The sequence below is a fragment of the Trachurus trachurus genome (assembly GCF_905171665.1).
Source record: "Trachurus trachurus genome assembly, chromosome: 21".
NCBI classification, from domain to species: domain Eukaryota; kingdom Metazoa; phylum Chordata; class Actinopteri; order Carangiformes; family Carangidae; genus Trachurus; species Trachurus trachurus.
Window position 1 is genome coordinate 13,340,751 of NC_139899.1, and position 23,208 is coordinate 13,363,958.

Genomic DNA, 23,208 nt, shown 5'->3' on the forward strand with positions numbered 1-23,208 from the left:
CATTTCAAATAAATAGTATGTTACCTGATTCTGGAGAAATAGAAATGTCACCTGAAACTAGTCTGAGTGGTGGAGGCAGACAATAGGTAGTAATTCTTGTTCTATTAAATCAAGCAGCAGTGCTCTAATCAAATGATTGACTGTCCCAAAAACAATGTTGCAGCTCACTACCATGAAAAAGTGATTATCTATAATTTGGCATCTTTCCTCAGAATGATGAAGACACTGCAGCACAGCTCTCAGTCATGACAGTACCTGGCAGTCCCAGACAGGTATTCAGTTTAGTTTTCACACTTCCTTCATACATCCAACAACAACGACAACAAAGCCTTTGCTATTAAAGTTTCCGTAAACTGTGGTAAATAATGGCCTGAGATGATGCTTTAATCTTTTTTGCCTAGTTCTTAAATTATTTTTTCCCCTTAATAGGTGTAATGTCTGAGAAAGGGCTTTTTACCAGAAGAGCACCACAGAGCGAGGGCAGGTATCAGTCCTGTGTTGAAAGTATGAGTCAACCAGAGATATGATCTAGATGGGAACAAACAATCAACTGACAGGCAGGTAAATAAAAGGATCTGAAGATGAAAAGATACAGTTTGGGCTCTGTTTAGGCTTTGCGCGTTTTGCTACCGCCCTCAGGCAGCTTTGATTTTGTGTGTGTCTGCTGTGTGATTGTGTGTGTGAGAGTGTGTGCAATACACAGATTAAAGAAGTAAGGGGTTGAGGAAGACTGCTCTGACATTTGAGGCTTCTACAAGCTCCAGCGCCCACCTGCTCATAGACAAAGAGTGGAGGGGAAACTAAGGCAAGCCCCTAAAGATGTACAGTGTGGTGCAGTAGGTTTACTACAATTTATTCTATAATGAGAAATAGATCATTTTACAAGCATTATGTGTTTTATAGCTAGTTTCCTCAGTTAAAAACCTTAAAGACTAAATGTATATATTGTAAAATTACCTTGTTAAATATTATTATACAAAATTATTATCATAACCCATGTCTGGTTTAATTTAAGTGGAAAATTCACCCAATGTACTTTTGTCTGAGCCTCTCACTCAACTGAGTAATGTTGTTTTTTCCTCATATGCCTTTGCATGTTGTCCACAAGATTCAAGCAGTATATTTTCTTTCTTCTTCACAATCAAATCTTTTAATTTCCAGTAAGATACACTTTGAATATTTTGAAGAAAACTACATAACACGTGTCACTTCCTGTTTCAAAATTCACAAAACAGGAAAGGCAGTAAAATCATTTCTTTAATAGAGAGAAACCCATGCCTCAAAAATATACATCATATTCTTCACAGCAGTGTGTCTTCATGTATTGTCATTGACGTTGAAAAACAGGGCTGAACAATCCTCCAACTTCCTTCACCACATTCAGTTCTGGACTGATTAAAGTCAAGAGAAATTACCAAAGAATTTAAATTAATGTTCATCTTTTCTGATAAATAAGTCACATATTTTAGGACATAAAAATACACAGCCGATGCAAATACCTGAGAGCCCTCACAACAGAAAGTTGTTATCAACATGAGAGATGATCACTCAGCACACGTGTTTTGGATAATGTCAATGTTCAGTGCCAAAATATACACCGATCATATATTATTTCTTAAAAAATACAATTCACCTGAACCCTGTCTTTTACATTTTTGTAAACATTTTTCAACTTAAAAAAACACACACACAAAGTTCACAAAACTATTTGCATTAACATTTCAGCAGAAAAATAGGCATTTAGCACACTCACTTTCAAAATCTACAAAACACATCCCCACAGTCTGAAACAATACCAATGATTTAGATTTTCAAGTAAACGCCTCACTGACTAGGAGGGCTGACACAGGACCTTCCTTCCTTACATTTTCTGTTCATATGGCTGCTTCAGTTTAAGAAGTTGTGTACAACTAAAGATGTTCTTATTACAACATTAAAATGAGAGCAAAAAAATAAAAAGTTCTGATCTGTTTATAATCACTCCCTGTGCAGGGAATTATGGAAAAAAAATTCAGGGTATAGCATTAACTTATGTTTAACCACAGGATAATTAAAAGAATATGCTGTTTTAAAAGAACCCCTGTCTAAACAGATAAGGCTTTCAGATGATAAATATATACAGGAGGAATATACAGTAGTACAGGAATGTATCGTCAATATCACGGCTGCGAGGTGTAAACAATTTCCAGTGCCAATACTTTACAGACAGTGCGTTTTATGCTAGCTGGGCACCAGTTGCGCAATAGAGAAGCAACATGTAAACAGAGAAAAAAGCTGCCTTTTGATCACAAGTATTGAACACAGACGAATAGATCACTGAGTTTAACCTTTGAGAATCATCACCTGTTTATGACCTGGGAGAAATTGATAATGCCAAAAGTCTGGGGAGTACTGATACAACAAAATGTGGATAATTAGCTCCAATGAGCAACTCTAAGATTGTTCTTTCAAAACTTAAGAGTAACCTTTGTTCTGTCAGTGATGGCTTTCCACTCCACCTACAGTTTAATGTAACAACAGACAAAACATGCTGCTTAAAGTGCATGGCCAACTGTACAAAGCACAGTTTGCCTATAATCTCAGTCCTTCACAGGCAGAGACAGTAACTGTGAAGGAGATGCAACTGGCCTAATGGATCAAAATCTCTAATGCTTCAACATTCTGTGGACAGACAAGTGATCTAGAGGTTAAAATCCGCTACTCAGCATTTTCATGTTGCACACATGAGTTTTTAATGTTAAGGGTTTGCACAAGTGATCGGAATGCTACAGTTTTGGGAAACACCTTCAACAGCAGTAACTGAAATAAGTGCAATAATAACCAAACTTATTTCACTTTGCATGCTGTCACCTTCCTGATTCCCTCTGTAACAGGTTGTAGATGAAAGTGGCAACATGAACGCAAAAAGTAAGAAGTAAAAAGTTTAAGACGTGTGTGCGATAGTAATTTTGAGGAGCAGAGAATGAGCAGCCTGATCCAAACAAGATCAGGTTTAAAACACTACAGTGGGAGACCTGCATGACATCCAAATGAAGAACACCCGCGCTTTCCACAATACAGTGAATTTTAGATGCAGTTTCAATCTGAGCTATGCAAGGCGACGGTTTAGGTGTAAATGCACCCCTGTGATGTGTCCCTGTATTTGTCCTAACATACAAACAGGATGGAAGATGGCATTCAAAACCACATATAAGCATATAAAATATAAGCATGTGTTTACCGTGCTAGAAAACAGCACCAATAATGCAGACCCCACCTCACCCTGATCCCAAGCCTCACAAAAAAATAAAAAGAACACTTACACTATATACACACAGACCCATCTGTCCTAAATCGCAAAGTGGATTAGATCAAAAAGACCTAAAGGCCTAAAGCATTAAGTGAGGTACATCAGTGATATCCATTCCCACAGATCATCATACTTCTAGATTTTTTTACTTTGCCAACCTCTGCCATTTTAGACTGTCAAAGTGAAGGTCCATTTTAAAACAGAGAGTGATATTCAAAGTTTAGGAACTGTGTGCTAACACTGCAAGCAACACAACCTATGAGTCATCAGGTTTTAAAAACTTCCTGTAGGAAAAAAAGATGCCCATGACTGAGCTTTTATACGAAAAGCTTCACTTTGTCCCACCAGTGTGGTTTTACTTCATGATCAGTAGTTCTACCTTTTAAGTGCAAACTGAATCGAGGCTGATTACAATGGAGAGAAATAAATCCTAATACAAGCACCAAATTCAGTGTCATGAGAGTCAAATCAAGTGTTCCACAAGTGTAAGATAATTCAATTTAAAATGCATATTCTATAAATGCATTGGATGAATGAACACCAAATTCACTATAGTTCCTCCTTTAGTAAACAACATGACTTTTTCCTTGTTTCTATCAAGAAATATGCATACTGGATTGGATTACACTCGACAGAGATTGATACAAAATTGGATCCATGTGTGCATGTTTTTCATGTGTGTAAAATCTTTAAATTACAAATTTCACAAAGCATCAACAAAAAGTTGATGTGTGCTGGTGGTACACAAGTTTTTTTTTTCCACACAGTGAGAATTAGAGAGGCACTGGTGGCTAAGCCACTAATCTTTTGATTGTTTTTGGTAGGAAAAAATAAGCTAATATAATAACATCAGTCAATATGTCAAAATTCATCAGAAGACTGCCACATCAGCTGCATGGTACAACGTGGTTGTTGAGAGGTAGTTGTCAACTTTTCTAGGCTCCAGCTAAAACTTCTCAAATTAGTTGTATAAACTAGCTATAAAACACAGTGAAAGTCATGTAATATTTAGTTACATTCTGTAGTATTTTGTAGAGAAAAAGTTTATGATGACCATAATCGTGTCACAAATTGTGATCTATAATACTAGTTTCTGTTTCTGTTTATTGAGACATTGATTTGCTACTTGTATTGAGACTTATTAATTATGTTCAAGACCTTGTTTATTTTCAACAACTAGAGTCAAGGTAGTGATTTACTGGCACCAAGTCCAATCATGTCCAATGGACACCAAATTGCTTGCAGCTAGAACACACAGCACCAGATACACACACCATTGGACTGTTGCTTAGCGGAAACTACTTGAGAATTAGTGGTTGTGGCGATGGCTTTTATAGAGAAAAAGCTCAGTGGGCATATTCAACATGAATCTTTGCATGATTATGTTCTTTTCAGTTTTTAGCAAGTCATTTACATAATTTCAATACCCAGAATAATTCAAACAAAGATGATCTGAAACTTTTAGGAAAACATTTGTTTCATCTGTCCACGTGCCATTATCATGACAGAATCTGTGAGTGGTATTTTTTGGATTGTAGACTTCACCTCTGTGTTAGTTGTAATATCCTATCCAGTGTAAATAAAACTATTATTTTTCTTCACCATTTCCAAGTAAGACTGAAAAAAAAAAAAAAATAGTCAAAGTCAGACAGCTGCTCTGTTACATCATTCAAACATTTTAGGAGAACAAAAAATCTTACCTTCCTTCCTCTACATTTAATTATTAATTAAATATGTAGAAAATGTATCTTTGGCCCATACCTTCATATGATTGTTAATCTGTTCTGATTCACAATAAGTAGCTTAAAAAGAAGTCTTTGATTGTGCTACACTTGTCTACAGTGCCATTCAGCTGTGCAGTCTCAGAGGTCTGGGGATAAGGATCGATATCCAGCTATTGCTCCTTCCCTTCTTTGTCTTCCTACCCATCCTCTTACTGGAAGGTGTGTTCACCACGGACTATATGAGAGGAGAATTCATAGCGATCTTTGCTGCGGTGACCACAGATGTTGCACTCCAGTGGATCTCTGTATCCATGGCAACCCATGTGGATGGTGTACATGACATGGTCCAGGAAGAGCACCCGACAGTGCTCGCACTGGAAGGCCCGCAACTCCTGGCCCTCTCGCCCAAACACCCGCATCCCCTCCTGGCTCGCAGGCCTGTCTGTGGGCACTCGCATCAGCCCCGCCCCCAGTCCTGCCCCGCTTCTTGGTGAGGCTGTAGTCGCCCGCTCACCTGAATAGATCACGGCTGGAATTGCTTGAGACCTAAGGCCATGAGTGAGGTTGCTCCCATGATATCCTGACCTCTCCTGAGGGCTGCTGCGAGCTGAGTCAGCAGAGTCAAGTCCACTGTTGTTGGGAGATTCATCCTGCCCTGACTGGGGTGGCTTGCCCTGCCTGGTTACAGCAGTGGGGCCATTTGAGGTTGGATGGCTGGGGAAGTCATGCGGATGAGGTGGATGTGGTGCCAGTGTGTCAAAGTTTCCTGGGCGCTCTGTTCGTTGGCTCAGCAAGACGTGATGGATGAGGGGATTGACCATGGGCACCACGTCGGCCATAGACAGTGGTGGACCTGGATGGTGGAGCATGGGCCGAAGGGTGTCAGATCCCAAGTATGTCATGGCATTGCTTATAGCCTGGTCCATCATGTGGGACGGCATCATTTCAGCCTGCTTTTCATACTTTAGGCCCATCTCAAAGTTTACATCAGGGTAACTGTAGCGCGGCATCTTTTCACCTGGATGAAATAGAGTAAAACTATGAATGTGTGGAATAAACTGATGTAACAGGAAGATGCCAATATCAAGTAGCGAGATACAAAACATAATAAACACAGATGCAACAGAAAAAAAAATGGAAACACTTCCTTTTAGCTTCAAACAAGGGGGACAGATAATGTGCACATACGAGCATGGCTTCACTTTTCAAAATTTCCTTTCTAGCCTGTCAAACTTATATCTTGCTGATATTTCTGTACTTGTTTTTCATATTTTGTACTTGATGTTCTGTGCGTACGGAAAGCCCCATCCATCTACTACTGCTCCAGAACAGGGATGCGGTAAGCTGTTTTCTCTCGATAAGAGCAATGGCAAAGTTACAGGTGTACCTAACCACAAAGTGAAAAAACATTTCCTTGCCTCTAAGTCATCCGCTCGCTCTAGCTTGCTCAACCTCTTTTTCTAATAGTGTGGTAAATAAGACCAAATTCAGAAAAAAATAATCTGTGCTCATAAGTAGAGCACTGTGAGATAGATAGTTTTTTTTTTTACTATTGTATGATGCAACACTGAGGGGATGAGTTACATGAGATGGCATTGTTCAATTCTATTATCTATCTTCTGTTAGCATAAAAGTCAAACTAAGATCATAAGAAAAAAAAATATGAATGGATTCTCAAATTCCTGCAAAGTGTCCAGTGTCGGTGTAGATGAATTGTAAAAATGTTTTAAGCTGCTCTATCTCCATATTATTTAAGTAGATAAAACTGATGATTGTCTGCCTACAGTTGGAATACCCACCCACAAATTTCTGAGGTGTGGTGCTCTTCCTCTTGCCCACGTTGCTGTGCAGCCTTTCAATAACAGGCGGCCGATCAAAAGTCGCCATGGTGTTGGCCTCAGCCATGGGCCGTGGCTCTTTAGGTACTTCACCTTGAAAGATTGGGAGATGGGCTGAATTAAAAAAAAAAAGGGCAGGAACATATTTGGGTGGTGACATTAGGCAAATGTGTAGGTCACTTATTGGGGGTGTGTAATGAAATTCATTCATAATCTCAGTTTGTCCAAAACTCTTTATATTGCATAGGAAGTTAAATTTAAGCACAACATTTACGCGGTTTTGGTAATTATAGGCAAACATTAAAAGGTTACACAAAATCATGAACACTAATAATAAATATACAAATAGCCACAAACCTGTCCACTCATTTAAAAAGGTGTAGGCTACGTGCTAACACTGCAAATTTCATAATGTATTTCATTACACTGTACTACTTCCCCCCACACATTAGCCACCTTCATTGTTATGGTTTCAGATTTAGTCATATGTTTTACCTGTGTAAGGGCCAGTGTTGGCAGATGGGTCCAAGCCGATACCTTGCAGGTAGCTATGACAGCGCTCTTTGTGCTCCTCCAGAGATGTTCGCTGTTTGTAACTCCGGCCACAGTAGTTACACTTGTGTGGTTTGCCAACTAAAAGTGAAGAGGGGCAGTGTGTTAATTTCAGTCACTACGCAGAGTGCGTAATAGTAAATACTGTGAACAGTCAGTGGTGCGGGCAAACCAGAAGTGAGCCTCTGAGATCATGGATGTTCCACTACTAGTGTGAGGATTCCACACAACTGCTGCCAGACTGAAACATTGTGGGCGATACAGAAAGTTGCACCATAAAGTCTGCAGTTCAAACACTTCATAATGATAACTCCCACTACTGTGGCACAGCAGAGTTGATCATGCATCCAATGGTGGTGGGGGTAGGAAACTAACTCCAATGTTAAACTGCTATGGAGGTGGAGTGTGATTCATTGTGCCATTTCTATTTTATTCAATTCCTTCCTACCAAGACAAGTGGAAAGATGAGGCAATATTCTTTACATGTATCTCAACCAGGCCATCAACACATCTGTCATTCCATCCATCTGGCTTTATCACCTGATAAATGGATCAATGAATCAGTTGAAATTTTATCTTGGTGTGTGTATAAATGACTGGACATAATGATCCATTCATCCACTAGCCTGTTCATTTGGTTTGTGTGGGGCGGCTGGAGCCATTGGGCTGATATACAGAGACAAACAACCTCACATGCTCACATTCAGACCTGCAGCAACTTAAGAGTCGGCAGTTAACCTAGAGTGCGTGTCTTTTAGCTGTAGGAGGAAGCCGGAGTACCCAGACAAACCCACACAAGGAGAACATGATGACTCCACACAGAAAGGCCAATGGCTCGGGGTTCAAACCCACAACATTTTTGCTGCTATCCACTTAACCACTATGCCACCCCAGGCTTTACAAACAGTTATATCTGCCACAAAGGCACATTGCATCAAGTTGATCAGCAGAAATAATGGTCAGCTTAGACAGTGGTCAATAAATGTCAGGCGTATAGGTAAACACTGTCACCACCTTTGTACTACGGAAGTACATAAACCATTTCAAAACTGAGGTAAATAAAAATGTGTAAATACTGCATTAAAGTGAATCCTTTGCAGCCACACACCGATCTGGTCCCCATACAAAAAGACTTCATAACCCAGTCCCCTGATTCATTAGTAATGCACTGTAGTGAGACATTCACTGACATAACAGTGACAGGTATTACTAGAAGATGTGCTGATGATCCACTGCTCTTCTTGACACCGTGAGAAAAGAGAAACCAAGCTTGTTTCAGTCTGAGGCATGAAGACTGTGATACACACACACACACGCACACACACACACACAAAGGCGTGTGCACGCACGCACACACATTAAGAGGTAGGTCATATACACGTGAACATAAGTAGAGGTCGACATTAAGTTTTTTTTGTTGTTGTTGTTGTTTGTTTAAACTTTTAAAAAGTATATGTTCCACAAGAAGACAAGTTACTCAGAACAGAATATTCCTTTAGCTGTAAATGTGATATTGTTTTCCCTGGACTGTGTCTTGGTTTGAGCAAGTGATATAAAACCCACTTTGTTACAGAATGACGTGTCCAATCATGGTCAATCTTACATCAGCAGGCAGTTTTTTTTTTTTTGCAAGTGAGTGATGTGGAATGATAATTGCTTTTCTGCTGTATCTGTCATTCAGTACTCTTGTGGTCTATAAATGACACTGTATCAGCAGAAGTCGAAACTAGGGTTCTTCATCATTATATTCTGAGTATGAAGAGATAAAAAAGCGATGGCTAGTGACAAAGGGTTTCAATATTATTAAGGTGTGGGCATGTGTACCTGCAAGGTCATTGCAGTAATATTCATTCTAGTCAAAGAGTAATTTCTAAATGAAACGTCATCATGGAAACAATTGCTCTCCAGCCATGAAACTTAAACAGCAGAGTAGGCAGTGCTCAATCAACAGTATCACTCCCTTGCTCTCCTCCGCTCATGTCTACACACACTGTCACGCACACACACAACACAGACTTAATTTTTCATATTTATATAACCACCCACACAGCCTTGTGCAGATGTTGGATGGACCTGATGAATCCACCTTTCAGCTGCTATTCTTATTCATGCAAATGGTCCACTCAGACTCACTTGACTGATTGTGTTTGTCTGACAAACGGGAACTTACTTGAATTTAGATCATCTGCCTTACAAAATGTAAAAACCATTTGCCTCTCAAGACATGATTTCAATCATCAAATGTGCCTTAAAGTAAAATGTCGTCTTCAAACATTTAATCTGGCTTTAGGGATTGCAGCCAGATGCAAGGCTGTTTGTACTGCTGTACTTTTCCTCACCGGCTCACACTCTTGTTTTACTTGCCTGACCTCACTATCTATGTTTTATTTCCCTCTTTTGGCTACACCTGTTCCTCCTGGCAGAGCAGCAGGCCAAAGCTGCCAGTTCTGCAGCACTCTGACACTAGCGAGTAGTGAGCAGTCGTTCCCTGTACATAAACAATACATACATAAGTATACAAAAAAAGAGTTGGGTGTTATATTCCCATGTGCAGGACAGGCATAACTTACTACTCATAATTCTACAGTATAAACTAGGGGATGTGAAAAACTAATTCATCTGAACAATATAGGAAGTGAGAAAAAAAATTTGGACAAACTGATAGTAGGAAATGTGTAAAATAAGTCCCTCAGTTGCAATTACGTCAGCAATTACGAACACAAAAGATGAATCCAAACATAGACAGTAACTAAAAACAGAACTATATGAGTAACTTCCATGGGGGCATCACAGGTAGAAATGACAGTATTGTCTGACCTTAATTTCAAAGGTGCAACAGAGGGGAGAGCACATCCTCTCTAGAGGGAAAGTGGGTTACAGTTGAGAGAGATATACAACACTCCCATGTGCTTCTTAACAGACAGATAATTTCCTCCTTAGTGAGTCAAGCAACTAAGCAACAAAATGTCCTTGGTACATAACCACAAAGCACACACTCTGCACAGTAGAAAAAAAAACACTGCAACAATACATGACAGAGTGTCACCAACCAGCATGTACATGTATGGCTACTGTGGCCACTGTAGCTCTGCTAGCTCATACACCACTAGACACAAGTCACATAAAGAAATATCTGAGCTAATATCTGACTTACAAAGCCTGTCAAGACTTTCCTTTAAAAAATGCATGTATCGTAAAGACCGTCATTATACTGAACCAGACAAGGGCCTTCACATTCTTCCTGATGGATGTATATACAGTATATAAAAATGGTTTGATTTTCTGAAGGTATATTTTAAACCTTATATTACTTATTAACAAAGAAAGGAAGAAGAATTTCTCAAGGTTCCTACATTAATGCCAGAAGAAAACTGAGATGATGATGTGCACATAGCAGTGGAGTAGAGAGTGGACAAGTCAGGCAAGTATTCAAGTAAATCAAATATTTAAGCAGGGTCTGACTTAAATATTCCATCTCTTCAATAAATATAGACAAGCATTAAAAGCATAATGGGTTAAGTGTTTTTTTTCTAAATCCGTGAAGCACTTCTGATTAACAATGTCTCTTCTGGGTAAGAGAGGTAAATGAGTAAAAAGGGAAGAGAAGAGGGCGAGGAGGAGCCTTACCAGCATGAGTGCGCAAATGACCAGTGAGAGCATCACGTCGCCGGCAGGCATAGTTACAGAAGGGACATTTGAAGGGTTTTTCACCGGTGTGCAGCTTGATGTGTCGCAGCAGATTTCCCTTCTGGGTGAACGAGACACCACACTGGTTGCACTGGAATGGCCTGTCACCTGATAGAGGCAGGCACAGGAAGTCAATACCACACTCATCGTGGAAGATGTTTTAGAAAGTTTCAACAACCCTGTAAACAGTTTTTTTTTTGCCCCTAACTGAACTCTTACCTTTTCTGTTTTTGTAACTGTGGTAACAGCTGACTACTAATGAAGATAACAACTGTCCCAATTAAATTCTTATAACAACACTAAACCTACTTTTCTATCTGTTACTATGAACTACAGTGAACTGCACTACAATCAACTAAAGAAAAAACAGACACACTTATAAATTAGAAAATAAATTTGGTCTAATTTATTTTCTAATTTATTAGTCCAACACAATTACTCAAACTAAACTGAATTCAGCTGAACATCAATGAACTGGTTAAAAATAAAACACAGTTCCACTTAATGTGCATCTTCTTCCCACTTTATCTTGATTCCAAAAAAATCAGGTGAAATGGAAATGCAGTTATCTCTATGATGACATTAGTGGTGTTGGAGAAATACCTACAAGGCTTAGTGAAAAAACTGACTATGCTATATCTGTTTGTAGATTTTTCCCTTAGTAGGCTGCATGCAATGTTTTCCATAGGAATGGATGAGGCATGTATTTATTCTGAAATGATATAGTTCAGTACATACTCCTGATTTCAAAGGAGCCATTACTGTCTTCAGTTCTAATGGCAAATCTTTTGATCTACAGCCAGATGGAAAAGAGAAATATGATCCCAATGCTGTGACAACCAGGGCAGTCATGGCGTCAGCTGGAACAGGTTGTGGGGGATTCCAAGGATATTTTTTCCCTGATAATAATTCCATGTCTAAGCTATTGTCTTTCAACAGAAACAAACCAAAACAATTCAGCAGCGAGTACTCCACACCCACTGTAGAAAAGGGTAAATGATTTCTGACTCACACTACAGAGCGGGAAACTACATCCCGCCCTGATTTTAATTCTTAGGATTGTTAATACTTTAAGATCATACACATACAATTGTGTATGATCATGCTACAATTATACCAGACAGTAACTATAATGGCATTTGAAAATACACTGATCAGTACCATTTGGTTGTCGACTTCCTGCATCAGCAGTCGCATTTGGCCCAGATAATCCATCCTGTGCATTGCTTGGACTACCAGTCATGGATTCCTCCAATACTATTCCTTCCTCCCCTGTGTGGCCTATTTCTTCAAGTGCTGGGCTTCTGTTGTCAGCTTCCTCCACTGTTTCTTCCTCTTGCTTAATTGTCAGTTCTGCAAAACAAAAATAACAGCAATCCTTTTGTAGTTTGTAGTGTCAAATGAAGATATGGTATCTTTATGGAGAAGCCATGAAAGGACCCATATGTTCAGCCTACTTAGACCGGACCCTTGGTCAGGTAGATTAGGGTTGGGGTTGGAGGCTAATGCAGCCTCTGTAGAACGGAGCTGTAAACTGTGAAGGCCAGAGATGAGGCATCTTGGGATGTACTGGGTTGACTGGAGGTAAAAAGGGTTGGCCGGAAACAGACATGCTCGAGTGGATTAGCTGTGCAGAATCTAGCTGGTGGGATCCTAGTGACTTAACAACTCAGTGTAGATAACATTGGGATGGACAGACATGGCGACGGAGCAAGAAAGAGGAACAGGCTGGTCTGGTTCCTGGCTGTTCTCGGGCAGAAAGGGAGTGTCAGAGGCCCTGCAGCTTAAAGCACCTGACTAGCAATGGGAGGCTGGCTGGATGACAAGGGCAAAAGATTGTGTTGTATGTGTGCTAATGTGTGAGTGTGTGTGTGTGAGTGTGTGTGTGTGAAAGTGTGCATGTGCGCATGGGTGTGTGGATGTGTGGGTGGTTGTGGCGGGAAACTATTCACCACTTGGAGTCTCTGGTTATCAGTCAGAAATTAGTAAAAAATAACCATCCTGTCCATAGCCATGCACACGTATCACAGCTACACCCAGTTTCAGCCTCCCCCATTCTGGTCCCAGTAATCACTTGGATTGTACATATTGTAAACATTTCAGTCAACCAGATGAACAAGATTTGCAATTTTTTTGTTCCCCCGAGGAACTCAACCAGTGTCACAAAGCAGCTACACTCAGTTAAGGAAAGTTCTTTTGTCTAGTCTCCAGACATTTACACACACATGCAGCACAATCAATTTCATCATTTTAATTATATATTTTTTCCTCTTTTTATTTTTGCATAATTATTGTAAATGAGTAATTTTCAACATCATCAAAACAATTATCATGCTAAACATAGGGCTTCAACAGATTTTTGAATTCTAACAATTTGGTTTCCTTTTAAGTAAAAAAAAAAGACTTTACTCTGATACTTAATCCGGGTACAGTTGTAACAGATGATTTCTATGGTTTTGAGTTAATGAGCCATCAAAATTTTGGGGAGAATTCTACCCTGAAAAATTCATCCATGGTACTAATGGGTTAAAACACATGTGAAAGGGGCTTGAGAGGGAGTGCAGAAAAAAAAAAAAACTATAAACGCCAAACTTACTGAACCTGATGATCTTGTTTTGGGATTTACAGGGACAATAATCACTGTGTGGTTGTTTTACTAAAGCCTCCATTCTGATAGCATCCCTCAACTGTCGCCTCAGCCTTTGTGCTGCTTCCAAGAAATTTTGTAATTCAGGTAACATTTCCTTTTTGTTACCAACCATAGAGAGAAATCTCCACAAAGCAACTACATTCTTTAAACTTACTGTATATTTCCATTGCCACAGTTTGTGCACAACACTTAAAGCAATACCGGTGTCTTCAACAGCTGTATCCTGGCAACACGGAGCAGACCTGAACGTCCTTGCTATTCAGCTCCTCACATCTTTACATCTGTCTCGCCAGTGTGGCAGAGTTGGAAGCACAGGGTGGTCAGATGAGGATACACTTTAAAAGGCTGCTACAACAAAAGCAGCATTTAGTTTATAGTGTAATTTTAATTACATTTTCCACAGTACGCAGAGAATCTGAGGTAAAGCTTACAATTGATTGAAAGGTTGGTGAAGACATTCTGTTGTTATCTTACCATCCAAACTGTCAGCTCGCCCAAGGGGTGTAATTCTACTCTTAAACCTTTATTACCAGACATAATTGACAATAACAGCAGAACTGCTTGAGAGTTTTCTTGCTGGCTTGTTTAAGAGGCTGACACTGAAATCTGACAACGCTTAAAAGGATAGTTTGGGTTATTTGACGTGGGGTTTGTGTGAGGTAGTCAGGCATAGTCAGTGTATCACCTGCAGTAGATTCAGATCAGCACCCTGCCAGTTAGGAGAGGCAGCAGGGAACAGGATACACTAGCAGAGCAATGTGCTAGTGTGCAACGACCCGCAGAAAAAAGACACATCAAGAAACAATCCAGGGTCCGTTTAAATGTATGCTTAATGTGGAATACTTTCAGTGTTGCTACTGTATCTTCCTGTCTACAGCATTTTTCTTTGGTACTGCATTTTTCTCAACTGCTGAATGACCGTATTCCTATGCACACGCACACCTACAGTGAACACTCTGTTACGCAAAAAAACCACGCAAGTCAGCTGAGTGAATCAGAAACATCTCAGCTTCAATCTGTTTTGACGGTAAGATAATGCACTGAAAGTACTCTACATGACTTTACATTTACACATACATTTAAACAGAGAATAGGTAACATACTCACTATGCATGACGACCTAACACAACCCCACGTCAAATAACCCAAACCCTCCCTTTAATGTTCATTTTCAACAGATGATGTGATGCAGCCCTTCTTTTGTAACAAAACCTCAAATGTCAAATCATGTTAGGCAACTTCCAGAATGACAACAGGTCTTATCGGTGAAGAGTATCTCCCTGTGAAAACCATCACTCAGCCCACCTCCCTGTATCTCTTAACTTGTGGGAAACGAGCTTCCCTTTTTCTCACTCGTGTCCCTTGTCTGTTGAGTTTCCCCTTTTCTTACTTTGCTGTTTCACAGTGACATGGCTGAAGCTAATCTGAGGCGTCTGTGGCTGAAAGGGACCAAGCAACACTTACGGTACAGCCCGCCAAGAGCAATATGCTACAATATGGGGCAATATGTCACTGTTAAACAATCTGCTCTAAGATTTTCTTTAGTAAATCTTTTTGTGTAAAGACTGCTTTGTTTTTTCAGCTCTCAGATGGTTTAGGTGGACAGGATAAAACATTTTGGCAGCCTATACCTGTAAACCAAGGGGCTACATCTATACTACATTCCAGAGGGGCTCTCACATACTATAATGGTTGTTTTTTGTTGTTGTTTTTTTTTACATCCCCTCCTGTGCTAACCCATCATCCACACTCTGAGACACCAGACTCTGCACCCCAGTGCTTTTTTCTATCTGCACGGATTTCAATTAGACAAGACTCTCCCCACCTTCACTCAGTTTGTGGTCCGCAGCACGAGACGAGACAGGACACTGAACTTGTTATATGCTATGTGAAAGAGGCGATTCTACCTCACACATACAGTTCTTTTTATTCTCTTACTGTGTTGTGTATTCTCAGTCTCTGGAATGATCTGCCGGAGGACATTCAGCTTCATCAGCGTTATGTTTTAAATCACTCCTTAAAACTAATTTTTATCGGAAAGCCTTTCCTGATTTTATTTGATTTTATTGAATTGTTTTAGTTGTCATTTTATTGGTTGTCACATTGTTGTACAGCACTTAATAACATTTGTTTTAAAAGGTGCTATATAAATAAAGTTTATTGTTATTATTTATCTTGTATTTATTATCACCACTACAGTGTAGTACTTTTTAACCCTCTTTATGCATTTGGAACAAAGTAATCAACCTGTGGGTATCAATAATGTGTCTCTCTGATTGTAGTTCACTCTTTCAGAGTCCTAACATGTAACCATCAAGAGCACCATTTTTTTCAGATATGCTCACATGTTGATTTGCTGTTGCAACAAACAAAACATCCCTAATCTACTGAATTTCACATGAATACATTTACATGCTCACTACCTGCGTTGCATCAACATGACAGCTGACGTTGCTTAACTGTTACGGTGGGCATCCAAACGTGCTCACACTGGCTGCATCTCTGCTGCGTGGTTGCTATTGACAACTCTATCTCTCTACATAGACATTATGCGTTACTGAAAGGCTGGATTTCTCTTTTTCATCTCTAATTTATATTTGACTTGTAAAGAAGAATAGCCTCCTTCACAAAGTAACAGAGATGTTTTGCAATGCAACTGCACCTGAGACATGGATGTGTATGTGCCCTCATCAAGGAAAATTTAATATTTTTGACATAAACTTTACTACAGTGCCACTGTCTCAACATGCAGCTGCTAAAATATTTCGATATATACACATATATATGTCTGTATTATATTTAGATTCAGCCAAGACAGAGACAACTATGGGAGAAACACTGTAATCCTATTTTCCCTGGAGGCTTTTATTGTAAAAGAGCGGGGTCTCATAAAGAGTAACTCCACATGAAGAAAGAAGAGCAAAACACAATGGTCAGTATGAACAGATCTAGTTAGTTAGAACAGTGTGTGTTTAAAGAAAAAATGCCATGTGTACATATTGTCGCTGTTCCTAGTAGATCACACAAATGTGTTTCTATTGATTGAGCACTCACCATTGGGGGAATTAGGACCCTGAGGAACTGTCTGTCCATTAGGTGTTGACATATCCGCCAACATTCTCGAGTTCTCCTTACCAGGAGAGCATTTGCCGTTACCTGGGAGACAAACAGATCTTCATTGTGATGTACAATACTGTAGTTGTACAATAAACACAATGCTGTTATCAAGGGGGAAAAAGTCAAGGACTAAGAATCATAAAACTGTTTCAAAAGCCAATATGAGGAAGAAGAAAATTATTAATGTGGTCAAGTGAGAAGCAGTTGTTGCTGTAAACTGATACACTGTTACAGTGATGATACATACCATACCTAAACCGAGAAATGTTTGATCTAGCCACAATTACAGTAGACAGATAAAATGGAAAATTAAAAAAGTTGATCAAATTCCTAGCTAAGACTTATGTTAGGTCTTAATATTTTTTTCTATCTTCTTTAGCCTAATCTGAATGGTCTCACTATACAAAATGCAACTAACTAAACTGTCTTTATTCACCTGTGGGATGCTAATGTCCAGCAAAAGTGGATCAGATTGCATCCACTCAGCAGTCTGTACAGAACACAGGCTATGGATAGCCCTGTGTCCACTTAGAGGGAGAGCAAACCAATCCCTTATCCCCTTACACCCCGGCCTCGTCAGGGTCACTACAACAATGCAGTGGCAACAGCCAAACACCCCTGCTGACCCAGGTGTCAGATCCCTTAGGAACCACAGTGAGCCATCATTCAGCAGCACAATTAAAGGTTTTCCTCAAGCCTATAAAAACTATGACAAGACCGGAGAGAGCATGCATTATGATGACTCCAGACTGCCTCTTGCTTTTCAGTTTGATGGAGCGACAGCTATACCTGAAGTTCCAGAAAAAAAATCCAAGAGCTGTGCTACAGTGCATGTTGCATCCGAGACCGCTAAAGACAGCCTTGTTATAATTTGTCACTGCTGAATATGCCTACAATGATCCCTCACACATGAAAAAGAAATCTGTGTCAGATCTCTTCTTGTTGTGACAGCTCCCCTAAATTTGACAACCTCTTGTGTGGTATTGTTCCATTGTTGCGGCAGCCCCACTGAGTGGGGGATACTGGGAGACAATGTCCATGACACAATCCCTTGGCCTGGGCTCAGGTTGCACAGGTTGGGGTTGGAGGAAATCTCAGGTGACTGACGCTGGCTATCCCTTGGCAGTGCTGTCCTGGAGACAGGAGTGGCCCAGATTTGTCATGAAGGATTTTCCATTACTACCAGGCACTGACAGCTGCCTAGCAGCACCATGACTAGACTACCTTACATTCAATAATCATTTCTGGCTACCTGGGTTCAAAATAATAACCCTAAAATAAGAAACTATTATTAGAGACTTAAAGACAGTGTTATTTAATGTTAATTTCAATTAATCGACTAATTTTCATATGAAAGGGTGAAGAGAAATTTCTTCACACATTAATAATATGGGTCAAATATTAAAATAAAATTGATGAGGCGTAGTCATTCATAAATAATGCACTGATCCTGAAGAATGGCATCAAAGAATAAAATTTGAAGAGAAGAAAGAATAAATTATATCATCTATTGATTATACTACTCAAATGCAACGACACTATGACTGAAGTACAGAAGTACATGCATTTCCACACGCACACACCTTTGATGTGAGGAAAAAAATGACTGGCACGTCATCAGCTTTTAGGATTAAAAATCCACTATACCACACACATGTTTGCATTGAATCAAAGTTCTGCGTTGGTGCCCCGCGTTTGCTGAGTCAAATCTGTATGAACAGTAAGATCAGGATATTAAGCAGTCGCGACTTGCTGGGGGAAAGGTACTTTGCACCAAATTGGGATAATTTAATGTCGTGGCAAATGGAAAGGAACAAATGTGTATACATGAAACTTGTAGGAGTAATAAAAATGCTGACTCTAATCACTGACGTCTAATGAACACATAGCTTCAAGACACTTCAAGTCATCCTCTGTGGGATCTAATAAGAGTTGATTCATTTTCTGGTCTTACAACTTATTGGAAAAAGAACAGCTGAAGTAATTATAATTATATCTAGGTTCAGCAATGATATGGTATGACAAGGTTCAGAAAACAACTAAAATAATCCAAGGTCAAAATCTATTTGCCTGCTTGTTATGGTTCAAGTTAATAAGATACACAAAACACGTTTCACAGTTCCTATATTTAACTGTGTAAAACTGGATAAAGAGTCTTTTTCTGGTGCAACAACTCTGGTTTGCTGGATAAACACTGTCTGGGAGCTCTTTTTTCCTGTCAAACCCCAAACCTTCCGTCAGACACAGATTTATGAGAATCAGATTTGCACATATGTAGGTTAACTAATGCTTACTTTTCACGTGCATGCGTTTCATGCACAAGCGTAAATGTCGTATTGAAAATACTGTCAATTAATTTGGTGAATAAAGGAGAAGTTTTACGTCACCAGCTTATTCCACAAGTATTACAGAAGCACCTGCTGTTGATTATGAGGCCAGAGAGCGTTGTGGTGTGTTCTATTTGTGGTCATCCAAATTTGTGTCTGCGGGGGTGACCTTGAGAAGAGAGAAACCCAGTACAGACCATCTCTGTAGGTAGCTAACCTTAACTTTGGTGCCGAGTGGATTTCAAGAGTTAAGTGAAAGCAATGCAGAGCTTATAGTAAAGCTAGTAAATAACTCATTAAGGTTCATCCATAAGAATTATGCTGTAGAGCTACAATGGAAGGACAGCAAAAACTTTCATTTTCCATTATGATGATTTTGACTTGTCTCTGGACCATAATCTCACCTTTCTTCTACAGTCTTCACAATCACCTTACTCTTATTACCATTTAAGCTTTGAATTATTAATATACAGTAGGTAATACTTCCATTATTAACAGTGCTTCCTTAATATATGTAATAGTTGGCTTCACAGGCAGGACTAACCAATGTCTCTGCCAATTTACAGCTGGTAAAAAAAAAGCATATACGGTAAAATCTGTATCCTGCTTCTATGGTCTCTCTTAGCTGTAGTGTAATTTCTTTGACAGAGAGTGTGCAATTCATGTTGGGTCAAACATGGTTTGAAAGAAACACCACTCTTTACCACTTACTAGCGCATGTGGAAATGGAATTTGTTAAATAAGGCATTTTACAAAATGAGACCTATGTGAAGCAATCTGAGGGCTTTGAAGAAACTTTTTTTCTTTTTGTTTCTAAAATGATACTGTACCCAGCGCTTCCTCTCCGATTATTGTGCAGGAGCCCAGGAAATGTGATTAGTTTCATTTAGAGGCTCATTGATCACCTGAAACTTTGCTCAACTGAAATTATACACCAACTCATGTGGCTCATTTGTTTTAATATGCTTTACATTTTCAGTCTGCTACCACTAGACATTTGTGTAGATGTTTGCACCTGTTTGTCCTATAAAGCCACCGCCATCAAATTAGAGCAAAAAACAGAAAACCAAACTAGATTACACTTAACTCTTTTTCCTGTTTAAAACACCAACAGAGTATACAACAGTGCTTTCAGGCAAATGTCAGTGTGCGATAACTGGATGATGAACAGAGGGTAGCATCAGGCAAGGGCATAGGCTATCAGTGTCAGAAGTTGATGTACTACACTACTTAATTAGTTTAATGTTTAACAAATGATTTAGTTGTACTTTACTTTTACTATAATATGTAGTACTGTAGTAATGTAGTTTTATAGCATTGTATGTACATATACATATATACTGTATATATATACTATATGTATTGTAGAAGTGTGTTTTCTGTATCATTAATCATTATTTTACAGACATTTTGCAACCTGAAAAACTATACTTAATTGTACTAACAATCTGAATTTGATTGAATCTTAAAATAATAAATAACAAGAAAGAATGGACATAATTCTCTTCATGCAGAAATAAGAAAACTTTATAATTATCCTGGATAAATGGTTGACATGTTGTTGGTCAACAGTACAACAGCAAGAATGAGAAACCATTATCTTCTTTAAAGCAGAGAGGTGTCTGTCAGTGAGAATGAAAATATCTAATTTCTCAGAAGTGACAGTACCTGTGAACTACTATGATGATGTGTCTATGTGACAATTAGCATGTGAAATGAAATGACAGTGCACGTGAGAGCGTGTTATTCTGTGTGAGAAAAAGAAGGAGAAATGAAGTTTTGAATGTATGAAAAAGTCAAATTCATGAGAGAGAGTGATGACCTGCAGGACAGAGAGTGACTGACAAAGACAGCTCACGTGGTTAAGTAGTGAATAACAGTGTGAGAAGGTGTTAAATGGAAAGTAAAGCTTGTTGATTAAACAGGAAGGCTGCTTAAATTCTCGATTATTTAATGGCCTTCATAACCACAAAGCTTGTACCTGCTGCTGTTTGGGCTACACAGTGCACTCATATCCAACCATGGTGCATTTACAGGTAAGGGCCTTGTGTTTCGTCGGTCCAATAGCAGTCATTTTACATTGGCTTATTCTTTATGTGTATGTTCTTTACACATTAAAACTACAAATTTATAAATCTTTATACACTGTCAGGCTGTATTTCTCATACCACTAGTCTGAGACACAGACACTGTAACGCTCTCTTATAGACTTTAATAGTATTTACCAAATATGAATTAGAATAGCTCTGACCTCCCGCATAGCTATACTAATTCATATATTTTCCACCCTGTTTGTAGGGCTTTTGACTCCACAAGCATGATTTATATAAATTGTCACCACGTACATAAAGCATCATTATAGTGAAACTACTGAAGCTATCTTTAGAGAAAAGTTAAGCTAAGCTACAAAGCTATATGACAAAAGTAATTTACTTTACCGACTTTTTTTAAGGATGGATGAGAAAAGTGTGTTCTTACTGCGGTTTTGTTTTTAGTGTAATTAATGCTCATGGACACAGAAGACAACTGTGTCGGTGAGCCTAAGACAATTATTTACCCTGTTAGAAAATAAAGATCTATTCTATTCTATTCTATGGATGATGGCTTTGCATGTGTTTCTATATTGCTCAATATAAAAGTTTTTTGTTTGTTTTGGGGGGGGGTTATGCCTTTAATCGATAGGACAGCTGCAGAGAGACAGGAAATTGACAAGGCAGAGAGAGAGGGGAATGACATTCAGCAAAGGGTCACCGGTGGAATCGAACCGGGACTGTTGCGGCGAGGACTATACCAGATGAATATGCATATGAGGCGCTAAATGACGCCCCAGTATGAAATTTGATGCATCTTTTTGCAGTTAGCGTAAGTGAAATAGGATGCTGTATTGTGTAGGAGAGTGTAGTGATGCATGTGCAAGATTATGATGGGTGTCACAGCAAGTACAACATTTGACCTAAATATGTTGTTACAATCCACTGATTAATATGTTGAGCCTTTTAAAATACATGGGAGCAAATTAGGAAAAAAACTGGTCGGATTCTGCGAAAAGTAGTGTTTTCTGCAGTTTCATTCTAATGGAACAGTAAGGTACTGCTTGTTTCAAAACCATCATTTCAGAATCGACCCACGGACAGGCTAGGAGGGGAAGAGCTTCCATTTCTTCTTCCGCCACCACCCCTACCCCGCCTGCCAAGTGTTCCTATAAGCACAAACCCCCAATGGAGACCTAAAAGTCCCGAATGGTGTCATCAACAACATAGCATCCGTTTTTAGATATGCTTACCAAGGCAAAATATAAGGAGGGCAGGCAAGATATTGAAGAGACCTGCCCAAAGGAAACCAACAAAGGGCAATGGAGCACCACAAAGTGCATATCCAGTATCTGCTGCTTTCAACAGGATGTCGCTAATGCATCGTTTTCTATACCTTTAAGGGCTGAACAGGAAAAGGGCTGCACTGGGGGAAAATCCCTTAAATGTTTACACTGTTGTGATTGCGATTTTTTTTTTTGTATCAACATTATGTGAAAGAGGTGGAAACAATGTCATCGTCAAAAGAGATGAATAACATCAAAGCCACAATTGCATAATAGAATGTAGATGCAGTCATCATCGTCGTCATCATCAGTACCACAAAACACAGTCACCCATCTTGATATTTTGTATAAACTGTCAGAAAGTGTGGGGCAGTGACTATCAGCGTGCACTGATTGTAATGTGTGAATAGTATGAGGACTTACTAGCACAATAGCCATCGGGAGCCTCCATTTCAAGTGCTTTGGGAGTGCTGCAGGGAACAAGACCAAATATCACTGTAATTTTAAAGTCAATGTTATACAAGAGCTTTTTGCACAAATGCATGGCTTTATTCCTGATTTACTTAGTTTTAACAAAAGCTGTGCAGCCTGAGCTATGTGTCATGATATGCACCAACGATGAGCACATTCAGGATCCACCTTCATCAAGTATTCATGCAAACACCAGAGAGCCAGAAAACTATTAATTACTGTAAAATCACATCAATA

At 39.2% G+C, this 23,208-nt stretch overlaps 1 protein-coding gene across 1 annotated transcript; it reads right to left on the bottom strand.

The window, feature by feature from the left end:
- Positions 1–5,158: 5,158 nt before the first annotated feature.
- Positions 5,159–22,962, bottom strand: ikzf2 (IKAROS family zinc finger 2). The gene is made up of 7 exons (XM_083996263.1): positions 22,924–22,962; positions 16,795–16,896; positions 12,252–12,443; positions 11,031–11,198; positions 7,347–7,484; positions 6,813–6,944; positions 5,159–6,031 (listed from the first exon to the last, which is right to left on the bottom strand). The coding sequence occupies exons 1-7, from the start codon at positions 22,949–22,951 to the stop codon at positions 5,223–5,225; spliced, it is 1,569 nt and encodes a 522-aa protein (XP_083852389.1). The 5' UTR covers positions 22,952–22,962; the 3' UTR covers positions 5,159–5,222.
- Between the last annotated feature and the right edge of the window lie 246 nt (positions 22,963–23,208).

What these genes read in the sequence shown, in the direction of transcription:
- ikzf2 (XM_083996263.1), bottom strand. Translation starts at nt 22,951, where the DNA reads ATGGAGGCTCCCGATGGCTATTGTGCTA. An exon ending in GGGTCCTAATTCCCCCAATG is followed by an intron (nt 12,444 to 16,794) that starts GTGAGTGCTCAA and finishes TTTGTTTTGCAG; the next exon opens with AACTGACAATTAAGCAAGAG. An exon ending in TCATTTGCGCACTCATGCTG is followed by an intron (nt 7,485 to 11,030) that starts GTAAGGCTCCTC and finishes CTTCACTTTTAG; the next exon opens with TTGGCAAACCACACAAGTGT.